At 45.9% G+C, this 18779-nt stretch overlaps 1 protein-coding gene across 2 annotated transcripts in view; it reads left to right on the top strand.

Moving 5' to 3' along the window:
* Positions 1 to 16977: 16977 nt before the first annotated feature.
* Positions 16978 to 18779, top strand: part of EDA (ectodysplasin A) — a 57732-nt gene continuing 55930 nt past the window's right edge. For both annotated transcript variants that reach the window (XM_075259853.1, XM_075259852.1), the window contains exon 1: positions 16978 to 17474. In XM_075259853.1, the coding sequence (XP_075115954.1) occupies positions 17145 to 17474 (330 nt within the window). In that variant the 5' untranslated portion in view covers positions 16978 to 17144. The remainder of the gene's footprint in view (positions 17475 to 18779) is intronic.

Below are 18779 nucleotides of genomic sequence, written 5' to 3'. Positions count from 1 at the left end.
GAAAGCGATTTACTACAGGACAAGCGATGCATCTTATATTGTCAGTAAACAGAAAATGTATATATTTTTACGTATGCAAAAAAAAAAATAGGCCTCTAGAGCCACCAGTGTGCACAAAGGATATACAAAGTAAACCAAAGTCATTTTGGTGTAAATGTGGCTTTGCACATGTGTAACCATGTCCCCTGGCAATGTCAGGGAAAGGTCTAAAGGTACAGATTTTAAGGATAACTAAAGTGGGCCTGTTCCCCGCACAGAGTGGCGCCCTCTCTTTTGTGGGCTGAACAAGTAACCAGGTTGTCATCACTGACGTATTTGATGCAAAGTCCCTTATGCGTCAGTGATGTCACTAGTAGCGTTTTCTAGAAACGTTGTTTCAGTCAACGAAACTGTGGCCTCCATTGTGTATCGGTAGCAGACTCACGTGAACACAGAGAATACCCTTTTCCCTGAGAAGACTAATGAAGCAATATAGAGTACAGTCCACACTTGAATCAAGCGCTGATATCTAATATCGAAAAATGGTTCTAAACTATATATTTTTTGTGCATATCCTATGGAGTCATGACCTATAAATTCGCAACCTGTCGATCTAGGGCTAGGCTGCTATAGCTCTGCCGCCTTATGTAACTTTTTCAACACCAGGCATACGATTCTTTTGTGCACCGCTGGGCGTGTAACAGTTAAATCTTTGTTAGATTTATGCATTATGTATAGAGATGAGCGAACGTTTCAAATAGCACGCTCCCATAGAAATGAATGGAAGCGGCCGGCACGCAGACTTTTTTTAATCTCCTGCGTACCGGCTACGTCCATTCATTTCTATGGGAGCGTGCTATTCGAAACGACTGTTCCGAATAGTGTTCGCTCATCTCTAATTATGTACACAACAACATAGGACTATTGGTAAAAAAAAAACCAAACATCCCACATATTAGTTTCAGCCTCTTATGTTTACACAACGTTGATCCAATTGCCAAAATGACTTCTTGGTGCCAAAAATGTCAATTAAAATTAATGCGCAAAGCAAAAATGGCTCGAAACGGATCAGAGACTTGGACAATCTAATATCTGCAGAGCTGCCACCTAATGTCAGGGAAGATGTGGATTGGACAGGATGGACTTTCCCTGAAACATAGGGGGTTAAGGCTGGGTTCATAGGGGGTATTTTGGACCGGAGGCCGCCTCAGGTTCTGGTCCAAAATATGGGTAGCCGCTAGAGATGAGCGAACACTGTTCGGATCAGCCGTTGCGAACAGCACACTCCCATAGAAATGAATGGAAGCACCTGGCACGGCGACCGGCCGCCGGCAAAGTGTACGTGCCTGGTGCTTCTATTCATTTCTATGGGAGCGTGCTGTTCGCAACGGCTGATCCGAACAGTGTTCGCTCATCTCTAGTAGCCTCGACTGGATGCTGGTGCACTGCATCGGCATTCAGTCGCACACTCCGCTCCGTATTAGGCCCAAATGGATGGGCCTAGTTCGGAGGAGGCCGAATCGCGAGGCGACTCCGCCTGAAGAATGAGCATATCTGTTTATTTGTTCCGGCTACTGGAAAAAAGAACCGACCGGCTCCCATTGATTTCTTTGGGAGCCATCTTCGTGGCCGTATCCGTGTGTTCACCCGTATACCCCGTGTGAACTCAGCCTTAAAAGGTGTTTGGCAGCCGCTTATCTAAGCCAGCACTCATAAAATAACATGGAGCTGAACAGAAATGTTCATGGGGGAACTTGGACTGATAGTAGCGAGCCAAGCTATTGTTCTGCTATGTCTAATGCCAATATTACTGGGAGTAATTCAGTCTCTCAAGGATAAGGGGTTACTGTGGAAGGAAGAGAGGTTCAGGAGATCCGGGCATGGTATAATGCACATCGCCAGCGCTGTCTTTAAGGCTGTTTTGTGCCTGAACCCTTCTCAAGATGTTGTGAGGATTTTTAGGTGTCCCTTCAAGTCGGACTAGGGGGAAATCTTTTCACAAAGTGAGAAGTTTGAAAAAACGATATTAGTTATTAAAAAAAACAACAAAAATAACAAAAAAAAAAAAAAAAAAAAAATAAAAATGACAGGACAATGTGGAACTAAACTTTTAACCATTTCTCTGCTGGAGAGAGGCTTAAAAAAAAAAATGCATAACAGAACAATGCAGTGAGAAGGCCCGTTCAGCTGTGAAGCGGTTAATGCGGTCTTTCTACTTTTTCGCCCTTTTTCTCTCTGTCGGTCTTGACCTGTATTTCCCTCTTTCATTCTTGTTTTACTATCATTTCAGACTCCGTCATAAGGATGAGGCCGACACCTCCTCTTTGCGAGGACCTCCTTCTTATGTCGTTTTATACACTGTGCTTAATGTTATAGAACCTTTTTGCACTAGATCCTCTTTTTATTTTGAGATGGTTTAAAATGATGCTATAATTGAGTTGTATTAAAGAAAAAAAAAAGAATATAATATTAATACTGTCTGTGTTTCAATAGTCCTTATCTGTACCTGTAATGCTTTCTGTTCTGTTGTACTTCGGGCAGACACTTTCTGCTCCTTGTTTAACCCAGTAAAGAAATAAAATGTTACCAATTGATGATAATGGTGGCGAATGGTCTGATGTTATTTCACACTGAGGACAGATAAGAGATAGAGATGAGCGAGTAGTATTCCATCAAGTAGGTATTCGATCCAATACTACGGTATTCAAAATATTCGTACTTGTTCGAATACTATCGCTATTTGCAGTAAATATTCGATTCAGAGCCAGTGTTGATGGGCCGAATGCTATACAGTGTATAGCATTCGGCAAATCAATGCTGGTTCTGCAGCAGGCTCGTCCTTGCTAGGAGCAGGCAGCTTGCTGTTATGAGGGAGCTTACTTTTTCTCATAGGAATGAATTGACCAGCGTTGATTGGCCAGTGTACAGCATTCGGCCAATCAATGCTGGTTCTGTCGGAGGGTCATCTGTGAGGAGGCGGAGTCTAAGATCGGACCACAGCAGTCTCTGATCTTAGACTCCACCTCGTCACAGACGAGCCTCCGGCAGAACCAGCGTTGTTTGGCCGAATGCTGTACACTGGCCAATCAACGCTGGTCTATTCATTCCTATGAGAAACAGTAAGCTTGCTTGTAACCGCAAGCTGCCAGCTCTCCCAACTAGCAAGGACGAGCCTGCTGCAGAACCAGTGTTGATTTGCCGCAGGCTCGTCTATGCTAGTTGGGAGAGCTGGCAGCTTGCGGTTACGAGGAAGCTTACTTTTTATCAGCGCAACTGCAAGCGCTGTGCAGTTAAAGCGCACGGACCCCATAGACTATAATAGACAGCACTCCTCCTAAACACTCTCCTCCTGCTACTCGTGGACTTGGTGACTCTCCTTTAGTCGAATAGTGGTTTCCCCTGAAACGAGCATAGACTGTAATGGGATTCAATATTCGATCGAATATTAGAATATTGAGGCTCTACTTGAAACGAATATCGAATCTCGAATATTTCACTGTTCGCTCATCGTCGTCATCAAATCGTCGCGAGTCTGCAGCACATTGTTTGCCACAAAGTGGGGATAGGATTCACTAAATTTGCTGTGACTGCTGGTTTCCACAGCATTTACGCCATGTGGGGCCCCGGCCTTATGACTCGTTTACATCTGCATTTGATAATCCGTTCGGGGAATCTACAACCCTTGCAACACCATTGTAACTTAATCATTTAAAGAGATCCTATCATTAAAATCGATTTTTTTTTTTGTCCCTACCACGTAGGAATAGCCTTAAGAAAGGCTATTCTTCTCCTTCCTTTAGATGTCTTCTCCGCGCCGCCGTTCGGTATATAATCCGGTTTTCGTAAATGAGTTCTCTCATAATCCGGTTTTCGTAAATGAAGTTTGAAGCCACCGCCGGTAGAAGACGCGAAGAAGACCCGTTCCTGATGAAGATGGAGGTGGCGCTGGAGAGTTCTCTTGCAGCATTGGGGACGCCCCCATTGCTGTTTGAGTGCTGGGGCCTCGCCCCCAGTGCTGCGAGAGAACTCATTTGCATAACGACGAAAACTGGATTATATACTGAACGGCGGCGCAGAGAAGACATCTAAAGGTAGGAGAAGAATAGCCTTTCTTAAGGCTATCCCTACGTGGTAGGCAGAAAAAATTGAGTTTTAATGATAGGATCCCTTTAAGCAATATGTTGCTTGGCAGGAATGGGCACTCCAGCAGGTGCACATAGTATATGGCTCTAATATAGGATTAACCTAGAAAGTCTTCCCAAAGATGTTCAGAATTGGGCACTAATTGGGCCAAGAAAAAAAGAGTTCGTAATGTGGCCAAAATTATGATTAGGTGTTTTGGCTGACTGGCTGCAGGGAGTTGGTTAAAGGGGTTGTCTAATCCTTCACTACAATGGCTTATCCTTAAGGTAAGTAATTAATAAGAGATCGGTACTCACCCAGCTCCTGCACCGACACTTACAGGGGTCCTGCTGGTCTCTCAATACACAGGAGATGCCAATTAGGCCATCGCTGGCTGGTGGGTTGTCAGTAATTGGCGGAGCCATTATGTCCTGTGTGCTGAGTGGAACCAGAAACTGGAGACTAGCGGGGACCCATTACTCATTAGCACCGGAGTGTCAGGGCAGCAAGGAGGTGTATTACACTCAGGTCAGATTTTATTATTTTGTTATGATATTCAGTGTGTTTTTTTAACAATAAAACATGTCCATAAAACCTATTTTGTTTGTGACATAAGGGAAATGTTGGTGGTGCTGATCTATAGAAATGGCTTTTATAAGACTATAAGACATTTATGTAACATCGTCTACCTCGAAGAATGCAGGGGCAGACTAGGTATTTCATAGGCCCCAAGTAAAATTTTGTCTGGGGGTCAAAATATTGTAGTATAAAACCTCCTTTACTGGCCCCCATACAGTATAACGCCCCCCATACTGGCCCCCACACAGTATAACGCCCCCTCTACTGGCCTCTGCACAGTATAACGCCCCCTCTACTGGCCTCTGCACAGTATAACGCCCCCTCTACTGGCCTCTGCACAGTATAACGCCACCTCTACTGGCCCCTGCACAGTATAACGCCCCCTCTACTGGCCCCCATACAGTATATCGCCCCCTCTACTGGCCTCTGCACAGTATAATGCCCCCTCTACTGGCCCCCATACAGTATAACGCCCCCTCTACTGGCCCCCACACAGTATAACGCCCCCTCTACTGGCCTCTGCACAGTATAACGCCCCCTCTACCGGCCTCTGCACAGTATAACGCCCCCTCTACTGGCCCCCATACAGTATAACGCCCCCTCTACTGGCTTCTGCACAATATAACGCCCCCTCTACTGGCCTCTGCACAGTATAACGCCCCCTCTACTGGCCTCTGCACAGTATAACGCCCCCTCTACTGGCCTCTGCACAGTATAACGCCCCCTCTACTGGCCCCCATACAGTATAACGCCCCCTCTACTGGCCCCCATACAGTATAATGCCCCCTCTACTGGCCTCTGCACAGTATAAGCCCCCTCTACTGGCCTCTGCACAGTATAACGCCCCCTCTACTGGCCCCTGCACAGTATAACGCCCCCTCTACTGGCCTCTGCACAGTATAACGCCCCCTCTACTGGCCTCTGCACAGTATAATGCCCCCTCTACTGGCCCTCAGTATATTGTCTTGTTTTTTTGTCCACACATTGTATATTGCCTCCATTTACTGGCCACTCTATTGTACATGGCCGCCATTTTTGGACCCCACACTTTATTGCCCCCTCCATTCATACTTATTTAGAGTTATACTACTTATGTATTTATTTTGTGTATATTTTTTGGTAGATTCCTCTAAATTCTCCCCCCTGTGGGTGGGGCCTTAGCCATATCACATCCCAAGCAAAATACTGTAGTATAAAACCTCCTTTACTGGCCCCCATACAGTATAACACCCCCTCTACTGGCCCCCATACAGTATAACGCCCCCTCTACTGGCCTCTGCACAGTATAACGCCCCCTCTACTGGCCTCTGCACAGTATAACGCCCCCTCTACTGGCCCCCTTACAGTATAACGCCCCCTCTACTGGCCCCCATACAGTATAACGCCCCCTCTACTGGCCCGCATACAGTATAACGCCCCCTCTACTGGCCCCCATACAGTATAACGCCCCCTCTACTGGCCCGCATACAGTATAACGCCCCCTCTACTGGTCCCTGCACAGTATATTGTCTTGTTTTTTTTTTCTACACATTGTATATTGCCTCCATTTACTGGCCACTCTATTGCACATGGTTGCCATTTTTGGACCCCACACTTTATGGCCCCCTACATTCATATTAATTTAGAGTTATACTTCTGTATTTATTTTGTGTATATTTTTTGGTAGATTCTTCTAAGTTCTCCCCTCTTGCGGGTGGGGCTTTAGCCATATCACATCCCAAGCAATTGGTCCCCAGGAATAAGGGGGCCCCATAGTGTTGTATTTTTTTTTTTTAATCAGCCATTCTCTACTGTATAGGTAACCCCTCGGGCTCGGTGAGTAAATATCAACTGTTTTTTTTAGAGTCTACAGGAATGTAGAGATGAGCGAGTACTATTGGAAACGGCCGTTTCGAATAGCACGCACCCATAGGAATGAATGGAAGCGGCCGGCACGCAGACTTTGCTGGCGGCCGTCCGCTTAACCCCCTGCGTCCATTCATTCCTATGGGTGCATGCTATTCGAAATGGAAGTTTCGAATAGTACTCGCTCGTCTCTACAGGTATGCCATCCTTGTGCTATCTATTAGGTTTTCCAAGGACCCACACACAACTGTGTCTGTGTATATGGCACCTTGTATAGTCAAGTTACATCAGCAGGAAACTCCAACAACTGGAAGAAAACAGCAACCTTCCTGATTCCTGTTCCAGCAGATACAATGTGTTTGCTATTTGCTGCAGACTAGGAAGCTTTTATAATAGGAAGAAAACCTTTTAATTATCCTTTGTTTGAAATTCTTAAAAATCTGCCATGAAGATAAGCGATTCCATTTCTTAAATATGTATACGATTTTCTCCCACCCGTTCATTGACCTGATTGTTAATGTGAGCTGTTCATAGTAAGATATCTGGCACAGGTCTATTCTGCTCACTCAGCTAACAAGGTGCAAACACATCTGTGTGTTCCTTGTAGAGGAAACATTTCATTGACCTGTAGCTTGCAAGAAGTGATCTAAGACAGAGCAGCAGATGCGAGGACTGGACACCTGCAAAAAACAATTACTCTGTAAGTAAATGTTGAAATGTAGATTTGGGTCACACTGAGCACAGAATCCTAATACTTGATTTAATATACTATAAAAACACATTGCAAAATGTAATCCAGATTGGAAATAATAGTAAAACCTGCACAGGAAATAATCTCATGTGGATTGTAAAATTGATACATGTTGCTTTCTACATTGCTAGTGCGCTATCTCTAAAGTATATCCTGTACTAGCAATACCCGCGACTTCGTCTGCACCCCTGTGCCCAACACACCTGCAGCGTGGCCCCGGCTGCCCCCTATTGCCCTGTGGCCGCCACGACCCCAGCCTCCCCTCCCCTTGAAGCGCGACCCCAGGCCCCCGCAGCGACCCCGGCCCACCCCAAACATGACCCCAGCCTACCCCCCTCCCATACCTGACCCCAGCTTCTCGTTCCCCCCCCCATCCGTGACCCTGGCTCCCCCCAAACCCCCCCCCCCCTCCCCCTTCGCCACTGGAGTGCCCTGGCTCGCTTCCCTACCCCTGTGCGACCCAGGCTTGCGACACCCCCCCCCCCCCCACGACTGACAGACCTGTGGTTGATGTTTGTATTTACACTTGCGCCCGTGTCTGCCCATGGGGATTCCATCCTAAGCCCCGGAAAAACTGGATAGGGGACGGCTTGCTGGCGGTCAGTCTCATTCATCTGAATGGGATATTAAAGCAAAACCGCCAGTTTCCATATGCAGCCTTTCTGTGGGGAAACTGTTTTTTTGCACGGATACAAAGTTGGACATGCCCAAAAAAAATCGGCAGCGTCAATAGGTGGTAGTTACCCCACTGTGATACTCCAGAGGTGCAGGTCATCAAGAGTCAATGCATGTTTATAGTAAGACGCTTCGCTTCTGATGGGCACCGATTTTCACGAATCCCTCATACATTGCAGTTTGTGTAGGGATCTGCGAAAATGGACAAAAATAGAACATGATCTATATATTTGAGGGACCATTGAAATATTGTTCATGTGACTAGCCCCCATTCACAGTGAAATTAATGTGGCCGTTAAAAAAATAGCCATCGCGTGGCCGATAGTCACTGAATAGGGGTAAATGTCCAAGAAACTGAAACGTAGAAATTTGTAAGGAATCTGTGACCAGGTCACACTGGATCGTCTTTATGTCATATGGAACATATTTGCTCCTCAGTGACATCTAAATGTTCATTCCACTATAAAGCGCGCTGCTTACATGGTTGAAAAAAACATTCTACTTAAACTAAAGACCAATCCTAATCATTTTATAGTTTCTGCGGGATTTTAATTGCTTTAGAAGTCTGACGGCTTCTCCTAAACTGTAACTTGTCCCTAAATGTATAAGCGCCCACCAATGACGCCTAGAATCTTATTAGTGTGCCCCGTAACCATAAGTAGCAAGGATAAAAGCAGAAGATGGAAAAATGTACAGAGCTAATTCAACCAAAAATGGAGTGCATGATGGGGGCCACAGGTTGGAAAAGCCATTAGGAGAAGCGATACGGCATAAAAAAAGCCAAAAGGAATTAACCCTTTCAGGACCGAGCCATTGTCATCCTAAAGAAATTGAAGTGAAGAACCTTTTTGATTATGTATTTTCAGCAAAAGAACTTTTTAGACTTAGGCCTGGTTCACATCATGAGGCTATGACTAAGGGGTACAGCATACCCGGAAACGCGTCAGCCAGGTCTCGAATGATGGGATTTTAAAACACTTTTGTGTCTTCACTATCACGTTTTTTTGTTTGTACTAGATTTGCCCATTTTTACGTATGGAAAATTAAAAGTTAAATTTTAGAAAAAAGGTCATCTCTGGAGTGCGGACTGGATCATTTTTGTATTCTACACACTGGTTCACATCCGCATCGGTAATCCGTTTGGGGGAGGCCGTATGGGGAACGGACTACTGAACTCTTTGGAAAGCGGTGTGCAGTGAAAACACAAGGACCCCATAGACTATAACAGGGTCTGTGTGCTTTCCACACGGACTCCGCACCAGCCATGCGGACAGGAAAGTAGATCGTGATCTACTTTTCTGTCCGCATGTTCCGTGCAGACACCGCACACGAATCCCATTATAGTCTATGGGGTCCGTGTGCTTTCACTGCACACCGTTTTTCAATACGTTTGGTATTCCGAATGCAGACTTCCATAGGAATGCATTGAGAGTCCTGAATTCTGGTTAAGACACATGCACTTTGTGAATTGACTGCCGAAGAGGTCACGTGGGATCCAATATTTGCAGGAGAAATTTGAACAACACAGCACACCAGTGAACCGCCAGTGGTGCAAAAAAAATGTTTTGTATTTTTTTTTTTTAATTATTAGCAATTCTTCCTTATTTTTACAAGCTCCAAAAAAACACACGTGAAAGCTTTGCAGTTCTTGTAGCATTGCTTAGCTGCTGCTCTAGCACTCCACTAGGAGTCAGTTTTTGCTTGTGAAATACAAGAAATACACTGCAATGCCTGAAAAACAGATGTAGGGGTGAGATGGAATTCTTAAGCTATTAATAGCGGCAGAACATTATTGAATTTACATAATATGTGGGCTACAAAGGAGCAGTTATTCTCCACTTAAATACTTGGATCTATTCTAGAGAATACAAAATAATAGGGGTTTTCTGGGAAAAAATTTATGTACAAAAATGTGTTTAATGTTAATAAAAAAACCTGTGCAAAATAAATGTCAAAACCTGCGAGACAGCAAACAAGAAAACCTGCACAAAAATGGGATGTGCAGCACATGATCACATGTATCCTGGCCGGACACACGTTGGCAGATGTACTAAGCCATGAGAAAAAGTGTGACAGATAGCGGCAAGTCAAAGTACAATAGGTAAGCACTTGTTTAATTCCATTTAAAATGTTATCCCCCAGCAAAATCTACATTGGGGAATTTTGTTATTCTTAGGCCCAGTTCACATCTGCATGAATGGATGGATTCAAATGGGAGCGTGCATGCCTATATCCCTGGCCACTACACAGTGTATGGAGCTGTGCTAGTTCCAATATACTGAAGCCACAGAAAACAGCTGATCAGCAAGGGTGCCTGAAGCCCACCAATCTGCTACTGAGAATGTATTCTAAGAATATTATTCTGCTGGACAACTCATTTAATATTGGTATAGTAAACACAATGGAGCAGCTTTGCTACTTTGGTTGCAACTCATCCTTGGCTTAAACCGCACCAAAATTGGGCACATATTGTTGCATTTTGATAATTCTAGTTTTAGACCAGATTTTGTGGCATTCTTGATTTCCACTCTCCTTCGAACCCTCAGTAATCCAATGGGATAAATAAGACTATGCCAAATTTTTGTTTCGTTTATTTCATTTAAAGGGGAAACAGTTGCAATCAAATTTTATTCAATTTCGGAAGAGCAATACAAGTGCACAACGCAAGGTGCAAACGAGACTTGTGCAAATGGACCAATTACAATAAAAAAAACCAGGCAAAAATAAAAACAACGTAAAATAAAAAAATTATTTGAATATCTGAACAAAAAATGTTAAAACTCTCAAAACCACATGTATGAAAAAAAACAAAAATATATTCAATCTTGAACCAAGGAAAGCGGTCCGGTCCGTAAATTAAGTTATACTCACATACATTGTAAACACGCTAACTAAATGGCATGTAAAAAAAAAAAACGGAGATGACGTAGATCTGAACGTTTTAACAAGATATTTTATATGACGATTTATGTGCTGTTTATGTGACAATTTATGTAAAACTTTGTTAACTTTTAATTCTTTCAATATTTTAATAGCAGCTATGTGGAAACATGTCTCCTCTATACCACAGCAAGGCAAAGGGTTTTTGTTTATGAAAAAAAACTCCTTGGCAGAAAGAGCGATGGCACGTTTTTGTAATTACTGACAAAACTTGTAAAATAATAAAAGAGACTACTTGTTCATTCAACGCACAGAGACATGAAAGAGACATGAAGGGTTGGTTTTACCAATAATAATAATAATAATAATTTGACTTTATTATCCACATAGCTCCCTAAATAGTAGTGCCAAATCAATGTCCCCATTTTGTGTTAACATAATGTCCCCACTTTGGCATCCTTAGGTTAAAGGGATCCTATCATTACAACTCAATTTATTGTCCCTAACACATAACAATATTCTTCTCCTACCTTTAGATGTCTTCTCCGCGCCGCCGTTCCGTAGAAATCCCGGTTTTCGTCGGTATGCAAATGAGTTCTCTTGCAGCACTGGGGACGTTCCCCATGCTGTGAAAGAACTCTCCAGCGCCGCCTCCATCTTCTTCAGGAACGGCCTCTTCACGTGTCTTCTTCTGGCAGTGGCTTCAAACCTCTAGGCCTCGGGCCTAGGGCAAAGCTGATTGTGCATGCCCACCAGCCACAAGAAAATGGCCGCTTACACAGTATTGTAAGTGGCCATTTTCTTGTGGCTGTCGGGAATGCTCAGTCAGCTGCCCGAGGCCTAGAAGTTTGAAGCCACTGCCAGAAGAAAACACGAAGAGAGCCCGTTCCTGAAGAAGATGGAGCTAGTGCTGTGAGAGAACACATTTGCATACCGACGAAAACCGGGATTTCTACAGAACGGTGGCGTGGAGAAGACATCTAAAGATAGGAGAATAATAGCCTTTCTTAAGGCTATTCCTACATGTTAGGGACAAAAAATTGAGTTTTAATGATAGGATCCCTTTAAATGATTTGATTACAATGGTGTTGCAAGGGTTGCGGACTCCCCGAATGGATTATCAAATGCAGATGTAAACGAGGCATAAGGCCGGGGCACTTGGCTGACGTTCAGGTCCACAGAGAGCCTGTCTGCTAAAACAGTGGTTACCCGCGGACACCCACAGACCCCATAGACTATAATGGTGTCCACCAGATTTCCTGACTTTTTTATATTGAACCCGGCAGACAGATATGTCCTTCATGCAGGACTTTTCTCTCCACTGATTTTCGGCGGAATCTGCATCAGAGACTCCTTACTGTAGATCAAAGCTTCTCAAATTGTGAGGTAGGCCTCACTGGTGATGTGCTGGTCCCTGCCTGTGTCAGGCACAAAGCAAGAACTCTAAAGAAGAAACTGGCTAGGGTTGCATTTAGGAGAGGAATAGTTAGTTTCTTCTTTTGACCATCCTGTAGCCAATAATGCCGAGGTGGAGGGTACATTAGCTGTGATGGGCTCTCAGGGGCTAGCAGCAAGGCTAACTCACCCAAAGCCAAGGCATCGCCATCTACTGGATCCATGCCACAGCGGGGGTAATGTTGGGGTAAGTTCACACAGAGATTTTTGGTCTGGAACTTAAGGTGGAGGCCGCCTCAGGTTCCGGACCAAAAACCGGATAGCCACGAGTGAAAGCTGGTGCACTGCACCGACATCCAGCCGCGCACTCCGCTCCGGATTAGGCTCAATGAATGGGCCTAGTCCGGAGGAAGGAGCATCTTCAGGCCGAATTGCGAGGCGACTCGGCCTGAAGAATGAGCACCTCACTTCTCCTGAGCGTCTCCCATTGAAATCAATGGGAGCCATCTTTTTGGTCAGGAATTTGAGGCGGATATGGACTCAAAATCCTGACCAAAAATCTCTGTGTGAACTTACCCTTATTTTAACCACTCCATTCTCTCTCAGTGGCTAGAAAGGCTAAATGTCCTGTGATTACTGAGAGTCCACTGGTCCTTCACCCAGAAGCAGTTCAACACCTTTCATGTCATACACATGCGGTTTTATATACCGCTAGAAAGAATTCAGCGTACTGTCAGCTTTCCTGTTATGTGCCCGAGGGCTGGATATTGTCAAGACCTTGTATTGTTTAATAAAATTTGGTGGTTTTCTGTTGGGTTTTGATCCGGTGGTCTGGGGTCTTGTGGTGTTTTTCTTGCCATTAGGCTATCTGCTTGGGCAGTTGGCATCTGCCTTTTGAGTATACCTGAGGTTCTATGGATCGAGCCTCAGGTGTGGACCATTACCATTATCCTATGGGACTATCCTGGGGCCTTTATTAGGAGGAGGGCTGGCTTTCCCAGTTGCTGGTTTTTGTGGTTACCACCTAGAACTCGTGGCTCGGGAGAGGATTATTGTTTGGTAGAATTGCAACTGACTAGGAAGTGGTGTGAGTGTTGCCTTGTTTGTGAGTCTGGTTTTCCCCTCCGCACTTCTACTCTACCCTGTCCTTCAGTCCTGTTTGCCTGACACTATCTTGTGGTTTGTGAGGTTTTGGGTTCCAGTTTGTTTTGCGCCAGCCTTGTGTTAACCCTTTGCTCACTTCTCCACTTTCCCTCTCCTTATTCTCTTGTTGCGTATTGTGTTGTGCTGTGTGTCTGTTGTCCAGCACACCCCATCCTGTTTGTTTTGTCTGCGGCTGCACCTTGGTTTTGGTAGGGGTGACCACCTTAGTATCCCCAGTCCCTAACTCTCTTGTAGCTCTTCCCCTATCTGTCAGCTAGGCCTTCGTGTTAGAGAGACAGGAGTTGTTGGGGCCAAGGCTAGCTTGGGAACAGCTGACCACCACCCGCAGGCAGGGCCTAGCCAGCCGCTGTAGTGTCAGGGAAAGTCTCCTTCCCCTGTTTCCTTTAGCGGTGCAGTCTGCAGTCCAGATTCTTGGTCTGGGCATTGACACAAACGTAACAGATATATTGGTGCTCCCCTGACAGTACTTGTCCATAGACTAGTACTTGTGGGGAATGTTCCACACAGTTCAGGGCCATCGCTGGGCGGTAAGAGCTATGGACCAGTACTGTCAAAGAAGTGGGGGGATCGTTCCTCACAGCCCAGCTAGACTCTCAGGAACGCCTTTCTGACAGTGGGCAGAGATCGGTGCCGAAACTAACGGCACCAATATCTCCAGCCCTGGGGCACATAACGGGAAATCCGACCATGCGCTGAATTCAGTTTTCTAGCGGTACATAAAACCGCATATGCAGGAGGACATGACCAGTCAGAGTCTACAAGATGAATGCTCTAATCTGGAAGCATAGGCACCATAGACTGATACTGGAGATAGGAAATCCTTCTCTTATCTCCTCACTGTTGTGGGATGTTCCTTACACTGTAGGAAGTGGGGAACTGGGAAATGATGTTCTCCAATTTTGGATAGGTTCTGCTTGGGCAATATGCTGCTACAGTCATGCTGGACTGTGGTACTTTTGTTTAGGTATTTTGTGCTGCATGATGATATTTGGTGCTGCTAGGGTAAGGTGTTGTGTATCACTGTGGTATTTGTCAAGTCTGGAAGATATTTATGGGCTAGTTCACATAGGGCACGGGACCGCATATTTTGGTCCTGATTTTGATGCGCAAAGCCGCATCAGAATAGGACCAAAATGCACCTGCCACCAATGTCGTGGCTTCCCACTCCGGAGTAGGCTCAAATGAATGGACTTAGTCCTGAGGGTACTGTCACTAGGCGGACGCTGCGGCTGAATCCGCCTGAAAAACGGGCAGCTCGCTTCATTTTCCGTAAGCGGGAACAAACCGCTAGCGGAAAAAAGAATGTTAGCGGTCTACATAGACCTCTATTGTGAGGGGGCGGATTCTGAGGTGGATACGGCATCAAAATCCGCCCCCCCTTTCTCGTGTGAACGAGCCCTAAGGGTATTATATTTGTTGGCATATGTTTGTCACACTGTGTTGGTATTTCTTTGCTGGTAAGGGCCCAGAACACCAGGTCCAAACTGGTGTAAAAATAACCAGGTCCGTGGTGTAATAGAGAGGTGTACGGACACGTAGGGCGTCACAGCCTGGTGAATACGGGACTGCCCTACTATAGACTGGTCAGAGGTTTTATTGTAATGGGTGACTGGAGTAAATCCCTGGTGTAAAAATAACCATAACGGAAAGGACAAAACTGTCTGCGTGTACCCAGTCCACGGTAAAACCACACCTATGCCACGGCTGGAGGAAGTAAGTAAAATTAAACTCCCTTGAAAACCCCTTTAAGCCAAGCAAAGCGTGGCGATAAGCTTTAGTCGTGTACTTATATGAGGATTCCCTGAAAGCATCTGCCAGTGACTTGCTCATAGCGGGTCCCAAAATGGGAATTTATCTAATTGAAAGTGGATATTTAACTGAAATTTATTGTGGCATTAGAGGATACCTGAATTCATGAAAAGTTGAAATATGTGCAGGGCTGACCTGGCTGAATGGCTATTGTAAGATACTGATCCCAGAAAATCCATTTACCATGTTGTTTCTGTTGAACGTTGTGAGGTCTGATCTACCGGCCATAATAGAGAGGTGTCCGAACACACAGGGAGTCAAAGCTTGGTGCCTATGGGACTGCTCTGCTACAGATTGGTCATTGTTATGGCTGACTGGTGTAAAAATAACCGTAATGGAAAGGAGGACAAAACGACACATATGGCACATGGATGACATCCTTGGGCCCCTCGTGCCTCCTTTCTTCAGAGCCACAAAATGAACGGGTGTAGAACCTGACTGGAGCTTTGCCATGTGCACGAATTACATGTGTAATAACATGTTCATTATAACATGTAAATAACACACAAGCATGCGCATCCGTGCAAATATAGACAAATAAGGGCTCATTCACATCTGCGCTCCGGTCTCCGTTTTGCAGGTTTCCGTTTCCTGCCCGAAACTGGACAGAAGACGGAAACCTGTAGTCATTCTTCAAATGAACGGGTTTGGAAACTCTCTGGCCGTGAGCGCCGGCGAGCGTTTTGTGCTCTCTGCGGCGAAACCATTTTTTTTTTTTTTAACCGGGCACAAAGTTAAAAAAAACCCTGTTTCGCCGCAGAGAGCACAAAACGCTTACCTGGCGCTCACGGTCTGACAGGTTTCTGGCTTCTGTCGGCAGAAGACGGAAACCTGAAACCGTAGATCGGGCGCTGGTGTGAACCTAGTATAAGTCAGGCCCGCTTCACATCAACGTTCGGGGAGTCGGCTTGGGGACCCCCTGAACGGAAACCTATACGTGTTAAAAAGCGGTTACCTGGGAAACTTGCGGACCCCATAAACCGTAATGGGGGTCTGTGTGGTTTCCGCATGCGAGCACCACTTTTCTCTCAGCACGTTTCACGCGGACACCACACAGACCCCATTATAGTCTATGGGGTCCGGGGGTTTCCCAGGTAGCCTCTTTTTAATGCGTATAGGTTTTGGTTTGGGGGGTGACCAAGCGGTCTCGCCAAATGGAAACCCGAATGCTGAGGTGAGTGGGCGTCACATATGTAATAATGTGATATTACGTGTAAATAACACGCAGGCGTGCGAATATAAACACGTCAGTGTGAAAAACACGTCTCGCACGGGATTGTCGGGTGCACAGAGCCTTATGTTTGTATTTTATTGGTGCAAAATAGGTTTATTAAGACAGAAAAAAATCTTGTGTAAGAATAGTGTGAGGTAAAACGAAAAAACACCCGAAAATTATTGAATAAAATAAATTGCACTTTGTCCTTGTGGTAATGGCCTAGTGTTATAGAGCGGAGAGGGGAGGACACGACAGCCTCATTGTGTGAGCAGCAGCCCCCTGCAGACTCCCTGTGGCCTCCCCTCCCTCCTCCTGTCCCCTCAGGTCACACAGAACAGGCAGCGTGTCAGTAACACTTGTGGCCACTAGGTAGCGCTAGTGCTTTGTGAAATGTGGGAGGAGTCACCCCCGTGAGGTAAAGTAGAGTCGTCCGTGTAGCCAAACTGTGGTGCGGAGGTGGGCGGGGCCTGTGGGCGTGGCGTCGCGCGAGGGTCTTGTTTAGTTCTCTGTGGGGAGGGGTTAGGGTCCCGGGAGGTGTGGCTACAGGCTGGGAGGACGGAGCTGTCCCGTGTGTGCGGCGCCTCCTCCGCTCTCTGCCTTGCTCCGGGGAGTTGTTTCATGTGCAGGCTGAGAGTCATGGTGCCGTAGAGGGGAGAGCTGGAGTGAAGTAGAGGACCGGCCAGCGCCTTCCTCCCCGGTGACTGCGCTCCTCCACTGCCCCTGACGAGCATGGCACCCCGGAGTCTGTCCGAGCAGCCTGAAGCGGACCCCTCCCTGTCCCCGGACTCCTCCTCTCTACCACACTCGGGGTGCAGTTGTCCCAAGAGTTGCGGCAGCTGCCGGCTCTTCCTCGGCTTCTTTGCGCTGTCGCTGTCATTGCACATAGTCACCATCTGCTGCTATCTGGAGCTGCGCTCGGAGATGCGCCGGGAGATGGGAGCGGGCAAGTTCGCACGGGGCTCCGGCCCAGGGACCAACCACGGCGAAGGGGACTTCTCCCAGCACGGGAGGACGGCGGTGCGGCTCTCTGACCTGCAGCATCCGGGGGCTGGAGACCAGGTGAGGCACACGGGACCGGGGATCTGTCAGCTCTGCTGCTGCTGCTGTGACAGCTGTGCAGCACATGTGTATACGGAGCATATACCGTTATACTGAGCAGGTATACAGGGGGTGCAGTATCATGGTGGTATATATGTATTGTCAGGGTGGTATATATGTAGTGTGAGGTCATTGGTGTGTAGTATCAGGGTGGTATATATGTATTGTCAGGGTGGTATATACGTAGTGTGAGGTCATAGGTGTGTAGTACAGGGTGGTATATATGTATAGTGTGCCGTCACAGATGTGTAGTACCAGCAGGCTGATATACTGTATATGTAGTGTGAGGTCGTAGGTGCGTAGTATAAGGGTGGCATATATGTGATGTGTAGTATAAGGGTGGTATATATGTGCTGTGAGGTCATAGGTGTGTAGTACTGGGTGGTATATATGTATAGTGTGCCGTCACAGATGTGTAGTACCAGCAGGCTGATATACTGTATATGTAGTGTGAGGTCGTAGGTGCGTAGTATAAGCTGGTGTACACATATGTGCTGTGTGAGGTCACAGATGTGTAGTACTGGGTGGTATATATGTGCATGTGATGTGTAGTATAAGGGTGGTATATATGTGCTGTGTGAGGTCACAGATGTGTAGTACTGGGTGGTATATATGTGCATGTGATGTGTAGTATAAGGGTGGTATATATGTGGTGTGAGGTCACAGATGTGAAGTATTAGGGTGATATATATGTGTAGTGTGAGTACTGTGTATATATGTAGTGTGAGGGCATATATGTGTAGTACTGGGTGGTATACATGTGTAGTGTAAGGTTACAGATGTGTAGTGTGAGGTTATGGATATGCAGTACCAGGGTGTTTATATCTGTAGTTCAGGGCCATAGATGTGTAGTATCAGGGTGGTATATGTATGGTGTACGTGCAGTGTTAGGTTTATAGATATTGCAGTACCAGGGTAGTGTTAGGTTTATATATATATATATATATATATATATATATTGCAGTACCAGGTTGTATATATGTGCAATATCAGGGTGGTATATGTATGGTGTACGTGCAGTGATAGGTTGAGATATATATTGCATTACCAGGGTAGTGCGCATAGTGATAGGGATGTCGCTGCATATTCGGGTAATAAAGGTTTGAGCTTTATGGTGACGGCTGTGCAGTCCCGGGGTAATATTAGGATTACAGATCTGTATAGTACAGGGGTCACACCTATAGCTAAGCTCTCCTACTGATATGAAACTACAACTCTCAGCAAACCCAATCCACTTCTATGGGAGTAAATCTGTCTGCTATGAGT

Source organism: Leptodactylus fuscus, chromosome 11, assembly GCF_031893055.1.
Source record: "Leptodactylus fuscus isolate aLepFus1 chromosome 11, aLepFus1.hap2, whole genome shotgun sequence".
NCBI lineage: Eukaryota > Metazoa > Chordata > Amphibia > Anura > Leptodactylidae > Leptodactylus > Leptodactylus fuscus.
This window is presented reverse-complemented; position numbering and strand designations above follow the sequence as displayed.